The following is an 18,006-nucleotide window of genomic DNA, read 5'->3' on the forward strand; positions in this document are numbered from 1 at the left end:
TTCTAGAAGGCGAACTAAACTCGCTGTTTAATCGAATAATTTTCAGTTTGTAACTTGTGGCTGACCTGTTTTAACTCAACTATTTCTTTCTTTATCATTTTTACTTCTAATTGTAAATCTTGCAAGGTAATTTCTTTCTTTTTGGCAAATTTTTCTAAGGTATTACTTAGACTTACAGGCTGGGGGGTAGAAGGACTCGGGCTTTCCTGACTGATGACTTTTCTTAACTTTTTCAGATATTCAGATTTTAATTCTGGATTCTCTATTCGGCTTATTAAATCGATTAACAATTCTTCCTGTTCTTCCTGTTTAGTTAGAACAGAAATGGACTTTAACCTATTACAACATTTATCTGTGCAACCAATTTGAATTGTGGGTGAATTTGACTGTGAATCTGAAAACTGGTCAGACTCGGTCTCAGAACTGGCAATTAAAGACTCAGTGTGGCTTGCTTCAGAGTCTCGCAACTCCAAAACTTTGATTAACTTTTCTTTATCTTCATTCGTGATTTTCAACTGCTTAATGGTGTCTTTGACTTTACAATCAGACGCATAATGACCAAATTTTTGACATTTAAAACATTTAACTTTGCTTTTATCTTTACTTTTACTAGAGCGACTATTCTTTTGAGTTTTTGGCTTTTTAGACCAATTTTTCTTGGGAGCGTATTTCTTTCGCTTGTAAAAATCACGTGAATCATCATTATGTCGAGAAAACTGTTTTCTACGAGAATAATGGCGACTCTTACGGAGATGACTAGGTTTATTCTTTCTAGACGGGGGAAGACTGGTAAGACCATACTGTTCGCAGAAATTTCCTAACTCATACTTAGCGGATTTCCTGTCGGACTGTATCTGTTTACCAATTTAAAATCTATACACATTTTCATGCCAACTTGATTAATTGTGCTTATAATATTACCATACGTTAAACTATCCCAATCTATATGACCCTGCTCATTACTAAGGGTGGTTTGGATCTTATGGGCAAATAGGTTTGGGAGACCGTTAACGAACTTTTCTTTCCAGAATGGTTGATTACTATCATCCCTAAGCATGACTCTAGAGATGAAGACATCTTTATACCACCTGAAATCTGACAACTTAGGGCATCTAAGATTACTCAACTGATCATGGATTCTAGCAGTGGTGTTGCTAGGGGTTCCAATGAAGTGCTCAATAATCGTGTAAAACAAAGTGTTGACTCCGTCTTCTATACCTTGACCTATTTGTTCGTCAAAGATAGGGAGACCGTCTTCACTAAGTTTTACGGCGTGTATGATCAAATTTTTAGACTCAGGGGTAAGATGCTTATCCCACCAATACCTGAGTATCGGTAAACCGGTAACTAACAGGTACAATTTCATCGTCTGAAACTGTGATTGGTGATGTAACTATTGGCAACCATGGACATGTGCTGCAACTTATTAAAGATTTCTTGTTCGGACAGACCATCTATATTCCATTCATATAATTTGTCGGAAGAAACTGAAAACTGGGTTTGAAAGTTTCTTTCTTCAAATTGAATGTCCGGAGGAGTTGGTCTGGGATACCAGTTCTTAGTTAGGCTGGTAGGGCTTATATGTCGTTCTACTTTCTTAATTCTGGGTTCAACTTGGACTTCTAGGTTCCTAAAGGCTTGCTCTATTTTGGAAATGTTAGTAGTTTCGGAATCTGTTGACATAGGCTCAGACTCAGAGGGATTGACGAAAGAATCTAGTGTTTTAAGACCAGATTTTTCAGCTTTTGGTGTCAACTGTTCTAACATTTCTTCTATTTTCTTCATTGTTGGTTTGATCTTAAGAGTGGGGCTCGACTTAAGATCCTGGAACTGAACTAACGGCTTTTCAACTTTTAGCTTAGACTTGACTTCTGGGGAACTAACAATTTTATCAATTTTTGTTTCAATTGTGTCCAATTGTTTCCCTATGATAACTAGACTCTGGTTGGTGTAATTGTTTTGCTCAATTAACCTTCTACTTTCATCGTTGCTCTCAACGGCTTTAAAAGGACTAGTGGGTATAAGGCTGTTTCTATGACCGATAACTATGGTGTCAACTGGTGGGTGGCTAGACTCAACTACCGTTCTGTCTATCAATTTCCACTTTTCTTTTGTTAAAGTTTTTAACTCATTAGACATATATCGGCTTTCAATAAAATCAAGGTAGAAAATTTCAACTTTGGCTGACGTAATCTTTCCATTCACTAAAGATTTTGTCGCGGACTTCTCTATTAGGGTAGGCTTGGTGGTAACTATCTCTTCTATGCTGGTTTTCTGGGGACTTAAGGTGCTGATTAAGGCGTTTCCAATTAATTACAAATTTTTTATTAAGGGTTCTTAATTGATTATCAACTATGAAATCGGACTGGGTTGGTGACTCGGGTGAGTCAGACTTATCTTCTTGGTCAACTGGTACCTTGCCGTAACAAGGTTGGTTTACCTGAGAGGATTTTCTCAGGGATTCAAGCTTAAAATCAATCATGGCCTTTTCTAACTCTAGGTCTCGTTCTAGAATGGAAGACGAGGCAGTAAAGGAATGCCGAGTGGGGCATGCCTTTGCGATCGACCGGGTTGGTAATCTGTTGCAACTGGACATTAGACTTTCTTAAAGGCTGATTTTCAAATTTAATTTTAACTGTGCCATCTAGGTATTGTTGGATGTAGTCTAAATTGCTTAGACTACGTTGGATGGGAGCTGGTTGGCTCTCGGCAACTAGGGTCCAATCTTTTGGAAGGGCAACCTCTGACCATTTGATGGTCTGAGGGACTTGGATATGGGCATCTGCAGTGTGACTCTGGATTAGAACTGTTTGGTCTTTTGGGCTTTTATTTAGGGCTTGAAAATTTATATTAGTGCATGTAACCTTATAGTAGATTCTGTATACTAAGGCTAAAGGTTGGGTGCCTGGGAGGACATCGTAACCTTCGGTCTTAATATTCAGAGTGAGGGCTTTTAAGATGTGTGGATCACTAAGACTTACAGTGAAATCTGGGTAACAATCAAAATGAACCGGACCATTACACAGACTAGACTCAATGACTCCTAAAGTACTATCACTGAACTTAGTGAACCGGGCATCCCGCAACTTGAACTGGTTAGTGGTTTGACTGCAACTTGAACTAGACCTATATGCAAGAAATTATTACCATCAGACTTATGTTTTCTTACAGACTCAAGATTAAGCAACTGACAGGTTTCATGTTCTTTACTTAAGGCGTATACTTGTTCAACTGTTTTGACGTGTGTGGTACTATTAAAACTTGAAGGAAACCAATGTTTCTTATAAATTTTTTGACTCGGGACTTTAGGGACATTCCAATCTCTAAAATCTAATTGTTCTTTGCTATTAGACTTAAATTCAAATTGTTCTTCATTAACTATCTCAGGAAGTCGACTTATATTGGTTTTAGAACTGCTTGAACTACAGGAATTTGTTGTAAATAGACGACTCATGACTACTCAAATAACTGGGTTAGACTCTGAGGAAGAAGATAAACAGTGGTTTCCTAGACTTAACCGTTTTCCCAACAAGAAACTTATTAACCTCTCTCGCTTTGCCTCCCGCCCACCAACGCTGCCCACTACCCTGGGACTTACAGCAGGAAAAAGGACTCACGGGTCAGACCTTAGAGAAAGATCAACAAATGACTCAGAAAGAAAAAGGGAAGAAGAAGAAGACAACTGTAGAAATTCTACTCAGAAGCTTAAACCAGCCACTTGGGGGATGAGTAGCAGACTTTAGACAAACGATCAGTAACTCTTACGACTCTTATACCAAAAGAAAGGGGAAGAAGAGATAGAAGAAGAACAAAGGAAGGAATGCAATGCAAGCAACTGATGCAATTAAAATAATGCTTATATGAATTTAGTCAAAATAGAAATAACTGAAAATAGCAATTTTATTTATATACTCACAAAGTACTCACAACAGCAACTAAGCAACTCTCGAATACAAATTCTCAGTGTTTACAAAGATGATTCTTCTAAGAGTGTTTAGAGAGAATCTTTGAAAACTGAAAGTGTAAATTGTATCTCTTAAAAGCCCTCACTCTGAATGGCTCGTTTCTAGCAATAGCTCGTTTCTAGCAATCTGACTGTCTCCTTGATGACAACATCTAAGTAATGTAATTTAGGCAAATTAAACTCTTCCACCAAGTTGTTCAACCCCACAATTTCTGTTAACTCTTCTTGAATTTTTCTCATTTCTTCTGGATTTTGCATCAGCACACTCATCACCCATTCCATTGTTGTTGTAGTGGTATCACTTCCACCCACGATAACGTCCTATAAACAATTCAAAACAACTTAGTAATCAAAGAGGGGAATTCGAATTTAGAACTTCTGTTAGTATGAAATTTGTATTATCATTTCCTAGACTCTAGTATAGGTTGAAAATTAGTGTGTGAAGAATTGTTAATATACGTTTTGACACAACTCGTTCAACCTCATACTTCCGAGGCATGACTTGACCGATATGAGAAACTTTACTTCAGGTAAATCCTAACATAATCATGCATTCAATATAGGATTCCTAGTTGGAGTTATTTTCAATCAAGTATTTTTATTTTAATCATATTTTTAATAGGATTAGATTTTATCTCTTGATATTATTTCTTACTTGTTTGGTCTAATTAATTTGTTTAGGTAGATATTGTTTTAAAAGATTGGTTGTAGTGGAAAGTCATTAGGTTTCTTCACATGTTGCGTTAGTTGGCGTCATCACATAACATGTGAATGGAATTAGAATTTATATTGATAATTGGATAATTGTTTGGCTGCTATGTTGGCGTCTTAATGAAGAGACCTTTTTGCATGATGTTTAGAAGTCTTAGTTGAATTGGTTTTGTGAATCCTTGTTGCATAGGAAGTGTACTCATTTGGTTTCTCTCAATTGAGAGAAACATGTATGGAATAAAACCATTGTTGTTTCTTTTGATTAGGTGCTTTTCAACATATTGGTTTTTCTTTGAAAATATTGAATCTATTTTGAGAAAGCTGATGTGCTTATTTTCTTATATAAGTCATCAAGTGTTTCTTGTCTACTTGGTGATTTATCAAATCATTTCTTCATTCATATTGCATTCATATGCATGTCGGTAACTCATACGGTTTAGGGCACCAAGACTGTGGTGATGGTTTTTCTCTGGCGAGCTTGAAACAATCGTGACCTACTGCATTCAACATAAGGAGTGTCGAAGATCATCCCATGACAGAAGTTGAGTTACGAAAAAGTCGGTAAACATTATCAAGAATGTATCTAGGATAAGTGTGTGAGTACTTCTTGTAATCATCGTTCTATAGTGGATTTGTGTTGGACTGTGGAGACTCGTGGATTTTCCCTAAAGGTGGGGTTTTACCACGTAAAATAATTCTTTGCATGTTCTTTTATTTTATGCCCAGCACGTTTCAGGATTGATAAGCCATGTCAATCCTGCTACTGAAGTTTAATTTTTGTTTATTGATTATAATATTAAATTGGCATATTCACCCTCCTCTAGGCATTTTTAGTCATCCTATAAGTATTTTCAACTTCTTTCGATTTTAGTAATGAGAAGTACACAATTACAAGACAAGCTTGTTAGTCACCCTAATAAACTTAATATATATGATTCATGAATGTCAAAACATTTATTCTAGTACGACATTTTTCTTGAAAGTGAATAATATGAAGAAAAAAAGGTCCAATATACTTGAAGTTTTGATCTCGTATTTGGTATTTGTACATACATAGAGTTTCAACGGAGAGATTTCTATTTGAGGGACACCTTTGTGGGGCTCATCTAGATTGTATTTTTATAATCCGATCCATCTAGTATTTAATTATTTCTTCAAATATTATCTCTGTACAAAATTACTTGAATTTGATATCATTTGACTGCTCAATTGATGGTTGGAGTTTTAGTGTTTTCTTGAACCACTTGAATCAACTATTTTGTTGACCACAAACAATTAGATGTCGTAATGATTTTCAATTTTACTAATTTCTTGTAAGAATACTCTTTGAATGAATGGCTCGGATTGTTGTTTCGGACCCTACAATGTGTCTCTCAAATAAAACTAAACTACCTATAGGCATAAATGAGATATGGATCCAAGGGCGGAACCAGAAATTTTTCAATGGGTGGACTAGCTAAAGTTATTAGCTTAAAATCAAATGATAATTTTTTTTTGCACTTACATTTTCTATAGTAAAATGCTTCTCTTTTGGAGACAAATTAATATAAAATTTTTAAAATTGATGTTGGGACAAACTTTGACACCAAATACAAATGTGGAAGACCTCTTACTACGCCTATTGGTATTGAAATTGTATATATATTTATTTGTTTTTAGTTAAAATATTATGATATATGTATATTTAATTTATTTTTTATCCAAACCTTCCTTCTACAGCCATGCCTTGGTTCATGTATGGATCTTATCTCTACCCCAAAAAAGAAAAAAGAAAAAGAAAAAGAAAAACGAAATGGATATAGTAGGCACCGTGAGCAAGGCCTTGAGTTCTTGCATTGTGAGTGTTGCACTCCAACAAGTCCAACACACACACACACACATATATATAGGAACTTTTTGTGTTTATTTTCAACTCCACCGGATTGGTTAAAATTTTCAAATAAATGCTATATATCCAGAAGAAAATAGCAGGAATTTCGGGCAGAAATGGTTTTAATGATTAAGATAAGACTTTCTAGGAAAAGATGAATAATAATCACAAGTGCCAAATAGTTTTGGTCAATATCTAAAAGTTTGGTGGACGTTAGCTAGATCGGCTACATAAGTATTTCTGGCATTATTTGTATATTATTTATTAAAATTAGGACCATTATTCGATTTATGGCAGAGTCTTGATTCTTTGAACGGCATATAAATTTGTTTCTTTATAGCGAGGCCACATTTACGATTGCCACGTGCCTGTAGCAGCCCAACTGACAAGATCGACACGAAATGATATGCCTACATTTTAAAAATGCTAAATCAAATAAATACACTCCGACTTATGTTGATGCAGATATACGAGGCATTACAATTTATGTAACATTGGGATCGATGACATTAATAAGTTCAATGTAAGAGTACTTTCACTTATTTGTCATGGTAAAGGGCAAGGGGAGGCGATGATTGTTACTATTTATGTGAATAGTGGCCGCCCTTGCAAAAGTCAAGGTGCGTTTCTACTCATTGCAATAACAAATAGCAAATACTATTCATTTTTAGGTTTTTTTTTTTAAAAAAGAAACCTAAACAATTAATTTGGAGAAGATTTTCGGTTCCCATATGTCAATATTTATTATAAAATTCATATCTCATAATTCGAATGAATTTTTCAGATAAATTTTTTAGATAAGATTCTCGATTGCCACGTGTCGATATTTATTGTAAATTTTAAATTTCAAATTTCAGATAAGATTTTAGGACCAAATTCTTAGGTGCCACATGTCGATATTTATTATAAAATATAAATCTCATATTTCGGAAAAGATTTTCATCTCCTAAAATCGTACCACATGTCATCCTAATCTTTTAAATCTCTCTATAAAACCAGAGGCTCAGCTCATACATCTCACACCAGATCATCTATATCTTTTAATTTCTCAGATTTTATATTTCATACTCCACTCTAAATGTCAGACATGAGGAGATACATGGAGAGGCAGAAGCAAGAAATTAAAGAAAGAATGCGTAGACAAGTTGAAGGAAAAAGGGTGTAGCAAGAAGAAGATAAACAAGTTGTCATGGTAGTGGGTTTGCTCTATCTATCGAACCAAGGCTGCCGCCATGGTTTACAAGTCACCCATGGCTCGAACGTGGATAGATATAGGTATTTTAATTATGCTTTGGTTGTGGTTTTATTTATTTATTATGTTTTGTTTGATGTCAATATGTTGAATATCAAAGTATTTTATTGAATGATTTTTTATTCACTCAAAGAAAAGCAATACAACTACTTAAATAAAAGACAAGAATTACAACTACTTTAATACACATTAAAATACAATTAAATAAAAGGCAATCAAACTAACTTAATGGTTTTGATCATTTAACCAATTGGTGTTGTTAGGTCCATCGTCACGGAAAAGTCTTCTTCTCATAACATCTATTTGTTCTAGCTTCCAAAATTGTTTTGTTTCAGGGGACATATGGCTTGTATCCATGGCCATGGTTTCCCCATCCTTCTTCTCAATGTCTTGTTTGTGTACATACTCTCTTTCTCTTGCATATTCTTCATTCATTGTCTTTTCGTCCACATCTTTATTCTTGTCTAATTCAATTATAATGGTGCCATTCCTTGCAATTTGCTACAAAAATTTTGCAATATCATTGCTGGAAGTACTCCATCTCTTCGCCTTCACCTCCTTTCGACCAATAGGCCTCGGCTCCTTTTGGATTGGTGAGTCTTGACTCACTGGGGAATCCAAAGGTGAATCTGATGCTGTTGAATTATAGAGTGGTGTCTCGTTCAACACAACGGTCGGACCCGTGGGAATAATTCTGAATTGTTTGCAATTTTTCACCACCTCCCAACATTGTTGATGGTTGAAAGATTTTTTGCCTTGTCCAATGGTACCGAACCACATTTGTGCTTTGCATAATCTATTAAATTTTTTTTGGAAATGCAAGTAACATTACAAAAATATTGCAAATGCAAGAAATATTAAAAAGAATATTGGAAATGCAAGAAACATAAATAAAAAATTAAAAAAAGTCAAAATGCAAGAAACATTAAAAAAAGAATATTGGAAATGCAAGAAACATTACAAATAATTAGGACATTAAATTTAATAAAACGGAAATTACAAATAATTTACATCATTGCCAAGATTTTTGCCGCTTCGATGGTTGTCCCTTGCTTTTGCCAACTCATCTCTCTATTTCTCCAACTCTTTATTCAAAATTTTCCATCTACTACCCAAGGCCATTTTCGTACGAGTCGAACCCGATCTTTCACAAAATACGGCATGAATTTTTTTCTACATATCACAGAATTTCATCTCATTGCCCGTGACCGGACAATGAATGACTTTGACCCAACACTCACACAATATAACATCATCCATGGTTGTCCACGTTCCTCCGGCTTCGATGGAAGATGTCATAAGATGGTGAATAAAAATGAAAATTGAAAGTGAAGAAAATTTTTGTAGAAAGTGAAAAATAATAGGAGAAGAAAATGTATGAGGATTTGGTGTTGAAAGTGAACAACATTAGTAAGTATTTATAGAAAAAAAATTCCATAATTTTTTGGTAATTTTTTTTTAAAATTCAATTTTTTTCCCATTTATTAAGCAAAAAAAGGCGCTTGTTGGATTTAAAAGATCGGAGCGACGAACGCGCCACATGGCTTGTTACCGCATGGCGGACGTTAAGGTGATGCCATTGGGCTCCATCTCAGCTGGTTCCACTGGGGTTGGCTCGGTCAAGTGGGACCTGACTTGCCCCCGCAAGCTTGGCCCACCGACCGCCTGTTAGTGCCACGTCGCGTAACTCAATCTACCACCATGGAGGCTACATAATACCAAAAGGTTCAAGTGTTTTTCTAAACATCTGGGCCAATCAAAGAGACCCAAGTGTTAAGATTTCAGAGGGACGGATTTTTGGCCCACCACTAGCAACATTGATATCGTCCCCAACTTAACCACCTGTTTAGTAGGTGTGGGGTCTTATACAAAAGGCCTTGATGTTATTAGGAGTGGAACCATTTAGTGTATGAGACTTTCTATTTTGTTAAGTTTCCGATGTGGGACTCGTGTATTCTTCAATACTCCTCACGTGGGACCACTTTTATTGGACCACACGTGCAATCAATTCCACATCAGTCAACCTTTTTTATTTTTTATTTATTTAGTTATTTATTTTAATAAATTTGGGTTTTGTTTGATTTTGATTCAATTTGGGGTTTTTTTTTGTTTGATTTCAGTTTGTTTTTTATTTGGGTTTAATCGGGCCTAGTCAACCAACCTAACTCTGATACTATGTTAAGATTTCAAAGAGACGGGTCATCGGCCCACTATCTGTTGGAAGTTTGACTGAAATTCAAGAACCTTTGTCCCACATTGGTATAAAGTAGAAAGAGTGAGGTTCTTATAAGTGTGGAAGTGCCACACTTAATAAATGGAAGTAGGCCAAGTGAAAGCAATTTGGGCTTCAAAAATGATTTGGGCTTTGAATATTATATAAAAATATATAATATTTAATGGTCAAAAAGATGGGCCTTGGGCCTTGGGGCACTTTCAGATTTAAAATTATTTTTTGGGTTTCGAATTAATAATTTTTTATTAATTCGGATTAGTTTCATTAACTGTTTTCTAACAATTGTGACTCTTCTGATAAGGTTTCAGAAGTTTATTTAAATCAAATAAGACCTCATACGTTCAATATAGAAAAAGCATTCACAAGCATCTCATCTTGTCTGAGAGGAAAACAAACAACATTCGCCAGATTCTAAGTCCGAGTGCTAGGGCTTAGAATACAGATAGTTGAATTCGGGAGGCAGTCACCTGTAGAACTTCAAGCACCTAGAAGGGGTGAAATTACTGTCTTTAGGACATTGTATCAAATCTGCAAGCCTCTATCTCGAATTCAAGTCAGTTTCATTTATTGTTTATATATTGTATTCTGTATTACAGTTTATTATAAATTCTATTTATATAATTGTTTTAATTAGTCACTGATTGTTGTTTTTCCAACACTACCAACAACACCGATATTGTCCTCAACTTAACCACCTACAAAGCCCAATAGGTGTGAGGTTTTATCACAAAAAGTCTCGGTGTTATTAGGAGTTGAACCATTTATTATATGAGACTTTCTATTTTGTTAAGTTTCCAATGTGGGACTCGTGTATTCTTCAACACCAAGTATGTGGGAAAGTCCCATCAAAATGAGGGGCTACAGATACATAAAATAGGAAAAATGATGCCACGACAAATATATAAAATAATTGAGCAAGGATTAATGGAAAAGTTAATCACTATCTTGCCAATTTCCTTAAATCATGTGGTTTTCTTTTAATCAACAAAAAATTATTACTAAATAAAGAGGTAGTTGATTGCATTGCAATTTGCAACCGTGCTTTAGGTTCAACTTGCATGCAAAAATATGTGGTCTAAATTAAAACCACCGCATTGGTAGCCCCCACTGAGTTAATCGTACACTGGATATTCACTAGCAACACACTGAGTCCTTCCCCTTCTCCCTTTATTTCTTCACACAAAACTCAAATCCCAATTTGAAGCTGACCATGAATTGGTTCAAAACTAGTACCAGAAATGATGAGAGTTGGCTTCTTCTCTACACTCTCTCAGCCATTTTCGCAAGCACCTGGTGTGCATGGCTGTGCATGAAAAAGTCCCGTAACAAAATCCCACCTTTGCCCCCAGGCCCATTGGGCATGCCCTTACTCGGTAACCTTCTCTCTCTCGACCCAGAACTCCACTCCTACTTCGCCCGCCTGGCCCACACCTATGGCCCAATCTTCAAGCTCCGCCTCGGCGCCATGACCTGCGTCGTCATCAACTCCCCTTCCTCCGCCCGCGAGGTCCTCAAAGACCGTGACGTTACCTTCGCCAACCGTGACGTCCCCGTAGCTGCCCGGATCGCCTTCTACGGAGGGGCCGACGTCGTGTGGACCCCGCACGGGCCGGAGTGGCGGATGCTGAGAAAGGTCTCCATCCTGAAGATGCTCGGCGGCGCCGCGCTGGACTCGTTCCAATCGATCCGCCAAAACCAGGTCCGAAAGACGGTCAGGTACTTGTACGGTCGGGCCGGGTCGCCCGTAAACGTGGGCGAGCAGATCTTCCTGACGTCGCTTAACGTCATCTCTAACATGATATGTGGCGGCTGCATCGCGGCGGAGGACGGGGAGGAGAGGGCCGGGCTCGGGGCGGAGTTTCGGAAAGTGGTGTCGGAGATAACAGGGCTCATAGGTCGGCCAAATGTTTCGGATTTTTTTCCGGGTTTGGGTCAGTTCGATTTGCAGGGTATAAAGAAGCAGATGGAGGGGCTGGTCCGGAGGTTTGATGGGATATTTGAGCAGATGATTGATCGACGGCTGAAGATGGAGGAGGAAGGCGCGAAAGAGAGTCAAGGTTTTTTGACTTTTTTGTTGAAATTGAAAGAGGAGGGAGGAGATTCCAAGACGCCTCTGACCATGACTCACCTCAAAGCTCTGCTCATGGTATGTGAACAACTAGATATTGAATTTATATGACTTGATGATCAAATAGACCTAGATGAACTATTTCGTAATGGATAACAACATATAAGTGATATTATATAATAGTTTTTTGAGTTTTTCCGTATGATTTTTCAATTTTGGGAAAATTTTAACATTATGAATCATCAGGCATGTTTAAAATTTTCAATGAGTTTTCAAAACATTCCAAAAATATTCCAAAATATGTAAGTTCCGAAATTTTCCTATAATTCCAAAAATTCCGAGTTTTCCGAATTGGAATGGATATCGAAATTCCGAATTTTTTTGAAATGGAATTGGAAAAGAATTTTCATTCCGAACTTTTTTTTTTGGAATGGAATTGGAATCCCCTGATTCCAGCCCTACACCCGACCCAACCTCTTACCATGCACTGCCTCTCTCTCTCTCTCTCTCTCTCTCTCTCTCTCTCTCTCTCTCTCAACTGAAAGGTCTCTGGAACCCATGGAAGCACATGCAACATATCTTTTTTTTTTTTGAAGCATTGAAATTCAATTACCATCAACACCCATCTCTCACATCAAGCTTTTACAGATTTGATGACAATATGAAAATTAGTAGTCAACAAATGAGTGAGACCTTCAAAAGGGAGAACTATAACTAGGTCTTGGGGTAGCCATCGAAAGGGTGAGAATGAATGATTCAGATATGGTTAAGTTGTTGAACTGCGTGAGAAAGGGGAGAGAGAGAGGGATGGGCCAGTAGGAGATTGGGTTGGGGTGGGCAGTTCCATCTTTTTCATGATCTTTTATTTTTTAAATTTTATTTCAAAGGGTTATAGTTGGGTTTTATGTCCAACTATAAAATAAAATTTTAATTGTTTTTAAAAATGATACATGGCAAATTTTAATTAGGAGTATTATAAGCTGACGTGGTGATACGGTACTATTCTATAATTTCTCATGTGGAAGGAGATATAAGGATTGATACATAAAATAACTTTTTATTTGATTGATAATCATATAAAGCATAAGATATTTTGGCCATTTGCATCAAGCTCAAACTTCCTTTTTGCATGCATGCTCCTCCAGAACCACACACTATAATAAGAGGTAAAAAATGATTGGCAGATACTCGCCAAACTTATGATTGTTAGTGTTTTAAAATTGACACCTCCAAGGCCCATCGTAACAAGGCATTTGGGCCTCACGCCCAACATAATAGGAAGAGGGAGTCCATAAGAGGGAACAATCCCACATGGCAGATAAAAGTCGAATCATGAAAAAGTCAATCAACGCCATAGAGGAGTGATCAAGGGTTCGTGACATCAAGAAGAATCAAGATTAAATCCTTATATATGTATATACAGAGATTTTTCCTGTCTTTACAGAGAAGGTAATTCTCCCAAGATAGATAAGCAAGTTACAATCTCGAGAGGATAAGGTGGAGCTGTCCGTAAAAAGAATCAAACTAACCATCACGGTAAAATATCACAAGTCAGTGATCGCTATCCGAGAACCTATCTGCAAAATTGAAGAAGAAGAGGAAAAGGGGGAAAATATCTTTGCCGCCAATAAAAACACAATCACCCTACTCCAGAGAAGAAATTTTTCTATAAATACAAGAAGGAGGAACAGGTAGAGGACACTCAAAAACCAAAAATCAATCAAAAATAAAACTCAAAATGACTTCAAAACACTGACAACCAAAGCTCATTGAGCCAAGACACAAACAAACAACTCAACCAGAAGCTCACTTGAATTCCAAGTGAAACCATTTTAGATTAGAATTCAAGGTTGCACTTAGAAAATAAGTCATTCAAATTTCATCTAGCCCATCAAGTCCTCGAGAACAGCCACTAAGAAGCCAGCTACAAAAGCTTAAAGTACATTGAAGCTCAAGAATCAACCTTTGTATCGATTTAAAGTTGAAACTTAGCAATCAGAGTTGTCAACGCCCATCCATAAATTTTCCAATCAAACTGCCTCCCATCCAGCAGAAATGGAGTTCCAATTGTATCTTCATCTCTAGCATGAGTATTTATTGTCATAGTTTTGTAAAAGGCATAAATTCCATCACCGCTAAATTCCATCAACCATTCTTAACACTGTATTTGAGATAAATTGTTAAAGTCCTCACCGTCGAGGCAAGAAAAGAACTTACTTGGGAGATATTCTCACCCAAATTCACAATCGCTTGTTTGCGAAATCAAGAATTTGGGCGCAAGTTATCTACTCCAAACTAAGTCCTAGAATTTTTATTGCAGCATGCACACCAAAGAAGCTGACTTGTCGACTTTATGGTTCTCAAGAGGAACTTTGCCCTTCCATCACAGAGTAACGCAAAACGGGCAAACAGTTAGTTTTCCCAATTTCTCATCCAGATTAACTTAACTTTTTGAGAAAAATATTATGTTGTCATTTTTTTTTTTGGCTTTGATTTGTAGTAGTTTTAGGGGGTATTCAATTGGGATTTGAAAACATTATTTTGGGATAATTATTTGTTTTTCCTTTGAAGTATCAAAGAAATAAAATATAATTTTTAAGGATTATAGTTGGAATATTTTGAAAATGACTTGGTGTAGTGAGCAACTTTTATAATAAATCCAAGCTTCCTTTAAGTGCGACAACAATGGGGGGAAGGTATAGTTTAAAAACACAATAATGGTACAATGAGTAATTGAGTGTCCATAACAAATTTTAGGGTACTAGAATTAGGATGTGTCCATAACAAATTTTAGGATAAGAGAATCTTACGGTACCAAATTTTAGACAAATTAATGTGATCATTGAGTTCAATTCACAATCTCCTGAAATCTTAGGGTACCAAAAAGATTAGCAAAATAATAATGTGCCTTGTGGAGTGTAAGCATATATATCTTTCTCTTGTTTCATGTGAATTGTAAACAAACTATCACATTAACATGATGTTTAACAATACAATTGAGGGCAGGATATGATGCTTGGTGGGACTGACACATCCTCCAACACAGCTGAGTTTGCATTTGCTGAAACCATGAACAAACCAGTGGTGATGGGAAAAGCCAAGCAAGAATTGGACGATGTAGTTGGCAAAGGCAACATTGTACAAGAAACTCATATTTCCAAATTACCATACTTACAAGCTGTAGTGAAAGAAACTCTACGCCTGCACCCAGTCCTGCCACTTTTAATCCCTCACTGCCCAAGTGAAACATGCACATTGGGAGGCTACACCATTCCAAAGGGTTCTAGGGTTCTTGTTAATGCATGGGCTATTCATAGGGACCCTTCTAACTGGGAAAACCCATTGGATTTTGATCCAGACAGGTTCTTGCATGGCAAATGGGACTATAGTGGACGTGACTTCAACTATTTACCATTCGGGTCAGGCAGAAGAATATGTGTTGGGACAGCAATGGCTGAGAGGATGATGGTGTATACACTTGCTACACTCTTGCATTCCTTTGACTGGAAATTGCCACAGGGGGATGAGCTGGATCTTTCAGAGAAGTTTGGGATTGTGATGAAGAAGAAGATACCTCTGGTTCTCATCCCAACTCCAAGGCTATCGGAGCCAGCACTCTATGAGTAGCCTACAATATTTAAAGATGTTAATGCTTTTGATGATTGAAGTTGTTGATGCTCAAAATGGTTAGGTCAAGATTGAGTCCAACTTAGTGATGAGGTGTGATGGATGATGAATGAAGGTGAGGACCTTAAGCATGTGTATAAAGACTTGGGCGAGCGATAAATGTAAAGAAGACAAGATATACGTGGTTCACCCTTAATGAATGGGCTACGTCCACGGAGAAGTATGTTCTCATTATAATAGTGTATGATTACATTTGTACATGGGGTTGGACCCGAATATAAAGATAACAAGTGAGATGCCCAAGTCAGGGATCTAGAAGAGAGTCCCCGGCCCTAGGGTCTAGCTCTAAGACCCGGATCCTCTTCTAAGTGGAGAGAGGAAGTCCCCTTTTCACATGGATACTATTCCCTATTTATAGAGAGGTGAAAGTGGGAGGTTTGTGTAGATTTCCGATGTGGGACTTTGCACAATCGCTGTGGTGGTGACACGTGTCATGGCATTGATGCTCTTGGTGCTAGTTGCTTTAATGCTGGATATGCTCGGTTGATTATGGTGTAAACAGTAGTCCCCCAAGTTCTCAGTCAAGAAGCAACTTATGGGTTGGGAACTTGTTAGATTTTTGTGTAATCATGACCGAGCATTCCAGGTTCAGTGAGAGCCGTAGGGCATTCCCTAGTCCCCCAAGTTAGCAAGCTAGAAGTTGCGTCAACACTTGGTAGCTGTGTAAGGTTTTAGAACCGTTGGTAGCTGGGTATCTTTGAGAGAAAAGTAGACTTGAGCCTTCACGCTTCAACAAGCAGATTTGTGACCCTTGGTACCTATGACCCGGGTCCTGCCGTTCGGCAAAGAGGTTAAGTCATGACATTGGCTTGTACATCTTTGGTAACCAAGTGATGACTTTAGAAAGTAGAAACATGGGTCCAAAAAGGTAGGCCAATATGAGCCTGGTCCCTGTTCAGGCGTCATGGGTTTTGGCAAGTAGTGGGCTGGGCCTTTTGGGGTTGTGGCGAAAAGTGGACTTTCCGATGATGTTTTGGTATGCACAAGATTGGAGCTGGGCCTCTTTATTTCGGCAGGTGGGTCATAATTAGAGCTAGGCATCTACAACTTCAGAATGAGTGGGTGGGTCATTTCTTGCTTCAATGCTCCTTGCCGACGGCAAGGAGGCCAAGACGTTTTGTTTTTGTTTGTGTGTGTGTGAGCCCACTCATGATTTATCCCAAGGTTTGGCTTGGGCCCCTTATGGCTAGATTCAAAAGCAAGGAGTCGGGTCCTTGGGGTGTGCTTAATTTCTTGGAAAATACTGGGTCAAAAAGGTGGGCCTTTTTGTGTAGGCACGGAGCTAGGCTTCTTTGTTTCGGCAATGGGCAATTTCTGGCTTAACCTCGTGGGCTTGGGGCATACGCCCAATTTGGAGCTAGGGTCTTTGAAAATAGGAGCACAGCTTGTGCTTTATGAGACTCCGTGCGCAAGGGTCTAGGTAAAAAGGGCTAGGCAGCTTGACTGATTCAAAGGAAGTTTCAAAAGAAACGCTGGCCTTGGCAACTCTGCAGAGTCGGCGTGAGTCCCCTTGGAGTTAAGGCGATTCAAAAGGGCTTTAAGGCGTGTTCGTGCGAGAGCTTCGCAAGAGCCGGGTGTCGCCGGCGAGCCGGGTTTCAAGCTGCGTCGAAATCTGCTGGTGTTGTTCGATTTTTGCATAGCTCCGCCAAGTTGGGAGCTAGGCCTGTGGATTGAGCCGTGACCTTGGTGAGCCTTTTCTTCGGGTTCCACGGCCCTTGCCGCTCGCAAGGGTGTCCTTGGTTTGACTTCACCTTTGGTTGCCGCAGCAAGGGCTTGGAGTTGAAGCACCAGATTTTAGGAGCTGGGTCCTTGTCCGCATTTTGGCAAAAGGACAGCAGAGGTGAGCCCGTAGTTCGACGCTGGTGGTGCCGAACGGTAAGAGACATTCGGGTGATTTTGGTGAGCCTCCGATCGGCTTTGGATTCTTGCAGGGGAGCTTGGCGTCCGGGAGCCGATTTTCAAATTTGCTGCTGTGGTTTCGCAAGGGTGGTCTAGGTGTATTGAGGGGAGTAAAGGCCCTTTTTGGTTTTATGAAACCTGCTGCGGCAAGCAATAGCTAGGACTCTTGAGCAAAAAGGGCTAGGCAAAAGGTGGGCTGCTCACAGTTTCAAGGGGATTTTTGAGCAAATCTTGGAGCATCCATTTTAGTCCCCATTTTCCTTCCACACAGCCCTTGCCGTTCGGCAAGGGTGTGTTTTGTTCTTGAGCTGGCTCTTGAGAG

The 18,006-nt window shown here is 38.3% G+C and overlaps 1 protein-coding gene across 1 annotated transcript; it reads left to right on the forward strand.

Annotated features, from left to right (window-relative positions):
* The first annotated feature begins 11,035 nt into the window (after positions 1–11,035).
* LOC103337304 (flavonoid 3'-monooxygenase CYP75B137-like) lies at positions 11,036–16,219 on the forward strand. Its single transcript, XM_089041773.1, has 2 exons — positions 11,036–12,176; positions 15,105–16,219. Exons 1-2 carry the CDS (start codon positions 11,241–11,243, stop codon positions 15,723–15,725), a joined length of 1,557 nt encoding a protein of 518 aa, XP_088897899.1. The 5' UTR covers positions 11,036–11,240; the 3' UTR covers positions 15,726–16,219.
* The last annotated feature ends 1,787 nt before the right edge of the window (positions 16,220–18,006 follow it).

This window comes from Prunus mume, linkage group LG7 (genome assembly GCF_029339155.1).
Source record: "Prunus mume cultivar Tortuosa linkage group LG7, ASM2933915v1, whole genome shotgun sequence".
Lineage (NCBI taxonomy): Eukaryota > Viridiplantae > Streptophyta > Magnoliopsida > Rosales > Rosaceae > Prunus > Prunus mume.

Coding starts and splice junctions, on each gene's coding strand:
- LOC103337304 (XM_089041773.1), top strand. CDS start 11,241: ATGAATTGGTTCAAAACTAGTACCAGAAATGATGAGAGTTGGCTTCTT. Junction 12,177..15,104: donor ACCTCAAAGCTCTGCTCATG/GTATGTGAACAA, acceptor AATTGAGGGCAG/GATATGATGCTTGGTGGGAC.